This window comes from Micropterus dolomieu, linkage group LG10 (genome assembly GCF_021292245.1).
Source record: "Micropterus dolomieu isolate WLL.071019.BEF.003 ecotype Adirondacks linkage group LG10, ASM2129224v1, whole genome shotgun sequence".
NCBI classification, from domain to species: domain Eukaryota; kingdom Metazoa; phylum Chordata; class Actinopteri; order Centrarchiformes; family Centrarchidae; genus Micropterus; species Micropterus dolomieu.
In genome coordinates, this window is record NC_060159.1 from 15175774 (window position 1) to 15180481 (window position 4708).

The following is a 4708-nucleotide window of genomic DNA, read 5'->3' on the forward strand; positions in this document are numbered from 1 at the left end:
AACACCATCCCTACTGTGAAGCATGGGGGTGGTAGCATCATGCTTTGGGGGTGTTTTTCTGCACACGGGACAGGGCGACTGCACTGTATTAAGGAGAGGATGACCGGGGCCATGTATTGCGAGATTTTGGGGAACAACCTCCTTCCCTCAGTTAGAGCATTGAAGATGGGTCGAGGCCGGGTCTTCCAACATGACAATGACCCGAAGCACACAGCCAGGATAACCAAGGAGTGGCTCTGTAAGAAGCATATCAAGGTTCTGGCGTGGCCTAGCCAGTCTCCAGACCTAAACCCAATAGAGAATCTTTGGAGGGAGCTCAAACTCCGTGTTTCTCAGAAACCTGACTGATCTAGAGAAGATCTGTGTGGAGGAGTGGGCCACAATCCCTCCTGCAGTGTGTGCAAACCTGGTGAAAAACTACAGGAAACGTTTGACTTCTGTAATTGCAAACAAAGGCTACTGTACCAAATATTAACATTGATTTTCTCAGGTGTTCAAATATTTATTTTCAGCTGTATCATACAAATAAATAGTTAAAAAAATCATACATTGTGATTTCTGGATTTTTTTTTTTTTTAGATTATGTCTCTCACAGTGGACATACACCTACGATGACAATTTCAGACCCCTCCATGATTTCTAAGTGGGAGAACTTGCAAAATAGCAGGGTGTTCAAATACTTATTTTCCTCACTGTATGTGTTCATCAGTAATTTTGCTGTAGTATGACTTTTCTGCTGGTGGCTTGATATGATGATTCCAGCTAGTAAAACACTGGTCTGGGGAGGGTTTGGTACAAAATGGCATTTTACCACTCTTCACAGTGGTCACCGTTTTAATGCAATTTACGCACATTAGTCTTGTGCTTCTCTTGGATAGAGAGAATGCATATTTCTTTGTCTGCTAATCCTTAAATGCATTAACCTTTCTTTCCATTGCCCTTTCACTTTTTCAACCTGAGCTCCTCCAACAACGAGAATGCTAAATGTGGCTATACTATAGCAGCTGAAAGATTACACAATTGATAGCAATGTGTCATTCACAGGTGGTCATGTGGCTCATGTTACACTAAAATTTTGTTTGGGGTCCAAATTAAATTGTATTTCAGTCCGGATCTGGACCAGAATCTGCCTGTTGAGTAAGTGGGATATACAGTAAAACTTTGATTAATGTTCCGGGCTTTTATTTGCTAAAATCACTTAATTGACCTTGCCTATATTTGGGACAGGCATCCATATGGGACAGGCCTTTAATTCCTTTCGAGCAAAACTGAAATAGACTACTATGAAACAGTTTATTTATTTCAAACAGTATGATTATAACTTGTATGAAAATGATCAAATAACATGAAATACACATCATTCATTTGACCTAGCACCGTCAGACAGCTTATGTGCTTTTATTTTGAAGGCAGCAATGTAACGAAAACAACAACAGGGTGCATGATGAGAGAAGTGTGGCAGAAGTTAGCAGACAGAGAGCGATGGACTTCACATGACAGTATTCACATCTTGGATAAATTTTTATGAAAAGCTCTTTTGATTCTTTTGATCGGTGGACCCTTAGGACTTAACCAGCGCTTCAGAGGTAACGGGGCACCGGTAAATCTATTAGAATTAGACTTTGGGGCTCGTTGTTTCCGTTAAATGAACTGAACAGTTGAATTGTGGCTGTGTGTAACGATGTGCAGCATGTCCATACTGACATAGTGATGATACGTTTAAACATTAATATTTGTATTAACGATCTAAGCAGCTTAGAAACAGCTAAAGCGGGCAACCACTCGGGGTTTAAGAGGTTTTATACTTCCAAAGAACCTCTATAAAAACTAGACCAGGTGTCTAATCGAGACCTGCGTTTATTTGTCAAAATGTGTTCCCACACCATGCAGGCCAGTCAACGGGGTAGGCGGCTATTTGGGACTCGGCTATTAATTGAAGTTTTATGGTAGATTATTCATCTGTGTTTTAATACAAAATAAATCTTGCATGTTGTACCATTGCAGTTGCTGCTGCTCAGTAAAATAAATTGCCTGTGACAAAACAAAGACAAAAGTCCACATAATTGAAAGGGGACAAATCCTGGTGAAAAATGTAATAATTTCACTTAAGTGCATTTCTAAGTACTAACTAACTTGAGCTATCTTAATATCAGAGCACTGTCCCATCTGTGGATAACGAATCTGCTGACTTTGATGATGGCTGTGGCCACCCCCAAAACCTCTACCCCTTTATCTGCTTCACATTAAAAATGTATTTACACAATGTAAGAAAACAGACACAGTATTTTAAAGACTATATGGTGAAAAGGAAGAAGCACAAATTATTAGATAAACATCTTTACCTGACATGTCTTGATTGGCTAGAGAGTTCACCTATAACACCAGGGGTGAACATGACGGACTGCGCTGGAGATGAAGATGATGACTCATCAGTCTAGACAGATATAGGAGACATTTCTCTGCAACGAAATTAAAAGAACAAAGGCTTGTGATTATACAAATTCTACGTTTTAATAGAAAACCAGATACATTCTGACACCCCCAGCTCCACCTCCACACCACCCTCTGTTTCTTCATCTTCTGTCTTTCTCAGCCAGATGTTATCCTTTTTTAACACAACCAGCGACCCAAAATACTCACAGTGTTTAGTACGTTAGTGCGAGCTTGTGTGTTCTTTGGCTTGTGTTACGGCTAATTATAATTTAATGGTACGGTATGTGAAAAATGGAGGAACAACATTTGGAGAGTGGTACACACTCACACAAACACACACCAAAAAAAAAACTGACGATATTCACGTTTTCAAATTCCTCTTGAGAATTAAGTTTCTCATGAAGTCGTTTTAGCATTTTAATGTGTGGAAATTAACACACAGGGGTGCTGACTGATTTGTTTTCTTTAGAGGACCAGAATCGTGTTGTCCTCCTTTTAAAGAGATTGTTTTAATTAATTAGTGAGCTGTAGAAGTGTTGGTAGGTGGATTTTGTTTTACCTTTGGACAGAGAGCAGACAGAGCTGGTTGTGTCCCCTTGCTTCGAGTCTTCCAGATGTAGAAAGTATTGCATGGGGCTTAAATGAAACACGTGTCTTGTTTGAACCAATAACCAATAGACTCTTCACACATGTAAAGAGAGGTAATCAATAACCTTATTTGGACACTTAAAGAATGCATGTTTTCACACACTGTATGCTATTACTGTCTCCTCAGCTGGGCTCAATAAACAACACTATGTAATTCTTCATCAGTGTTCGAAAACTTCTTCGTCACACCTGAACCTGATTCACATTATTTTCATAAGTGTTCAATTAATCAATCCAAAATATTTCTTTATGGGTCAAAAGTTAAGGATGACTGGCCACCACTTTGACCTAACATGTTGCAGCAATGGCAGATGGAGACCAGAGCACACTGGGTGAATGAAAGAGATTGGTGCGGTTATCTGGTTACAAGTAATCACAAGGAGAAACAGAGTTACACATAGGAAGCATACAACGCAACATAACTAGAAAGTACTCAGCATTGGCCTGAAAGGTAACTTACATAATAGCTAACTGAACAATCTGGCAATAAGTAACCACAGAATCAGGCTAGATATACTGCAGGGCTGACAAGCTGATGAGAAGCAGGTGTATGTCATTAGCAGCTAACCAGGAGCCAGGGAGGAGAGAGGGTCATCACTATGCCTGCAGCACACATACACAAAAAGACACAGAGGGGAGACCAGGGAGGGGAGACAGGGGGGAAAGGCCCTGATTGTGCCACTTGTGTCCTGGTTTTGAACCCTGTTCTGGTTTTAATCCTATTTGGGATATAATGTTTACAAGAAACATGAGAAACTGGGTTATTCAAATTCCTGTATACATGATTTCAGCAGTATCCTGGTTTTTGATCATCAGTGTACAGTTGTGTCTTGATTTCTCACCATCTCTGCCACTATTTTTCTGAACTCATTACTACACATAAACACAATCACAGGTTTCTGTTTAAGACTGTGGATCAGCTGGTAAACCCAACCCCTCCTTGTGCCTCAGCTGGAAGTAATGATGACTGTGAATTGTTTTTATCTTATTTTACCAATAAGGTGGTGTCAATCAGAGCCTCTATTACCCTCACGGCCTCTTACTCAGAGGTTCCTCACCAGCAACAAGAGAGTTTTAACCAGTTTTATCCCATCGACGTGTCTGAGCTTTTAAAAACAGTATCACAAATGAGAGTGTCCTCCAGCCCACTTGATGTAATACCTACAAAGTTTTTACTAAGGGTAATGGATTCTGTTGGGCCCCATTTAATCTGTTTTTAACAGCTCCCTATCTACTGGTTGTGTCCCTGATTATTTTAAACGGGCTTGCGTGAACCCACTTTTAAAAAAACCTGGTTTAGATCCCTCCCTCCCACAAAATTTTAGACCAATTTCAAAACTGCCTTTTATTGCAAAGATTCTAGAAAGAATTGTGTCCAAAAAGCTGCTCACTGTACTGGAAAATAAGTTTTCCGCACACTGAGACTGCCCTGCTTAAAGTCACCAACGACCTTTTAATGTCTGCTGATGAAGGTATGTGCTCAGTCCTCGTACTCCTGGACCTCCTGCTTTTGACACCATTGATCACAACATCATGTTAGACAGACTGAGGCACTGGGTGGGGATCTCTGGTACTGCCCTAGAATGGTTTTCATCCTACCTGTCAAATAGGAAGTTTTGCGTGTCTG

General features: G+C 40.4%; 1 protein-coding gene across 3 annotated transcripts in view; it reads right to left on the bottom strand.

The window, feature by feature from the left end:
* LOC123978328 (ALK and LTK ligand 1-like) overlaps positions 1–4708 on the bottom strand; it is a 43202-nt gene that overhangs the window by 32144 nt on the left and 6350 nt on the right. The window contains exons 1-3 of one of the 3 annotated variants that reach the window (XM_046061536.1): positions 3542–3660; positions 2993–3069; positions 2343–2459 (exon numbers count right to left, since the gene is read on the bottom strand). In XM_046061536.1, coding sequence (XP_045917492.1) covers positions 2343–2395 — 53 coding nt within the window. In that variant the 5' untranslated portion in view covers positions 2396–2459; positions 2993–3069; positions 3542–3660. The other 2 variants (XR_006826922.1, XM_046061535.1) reach the window with 2 other exon arrangements.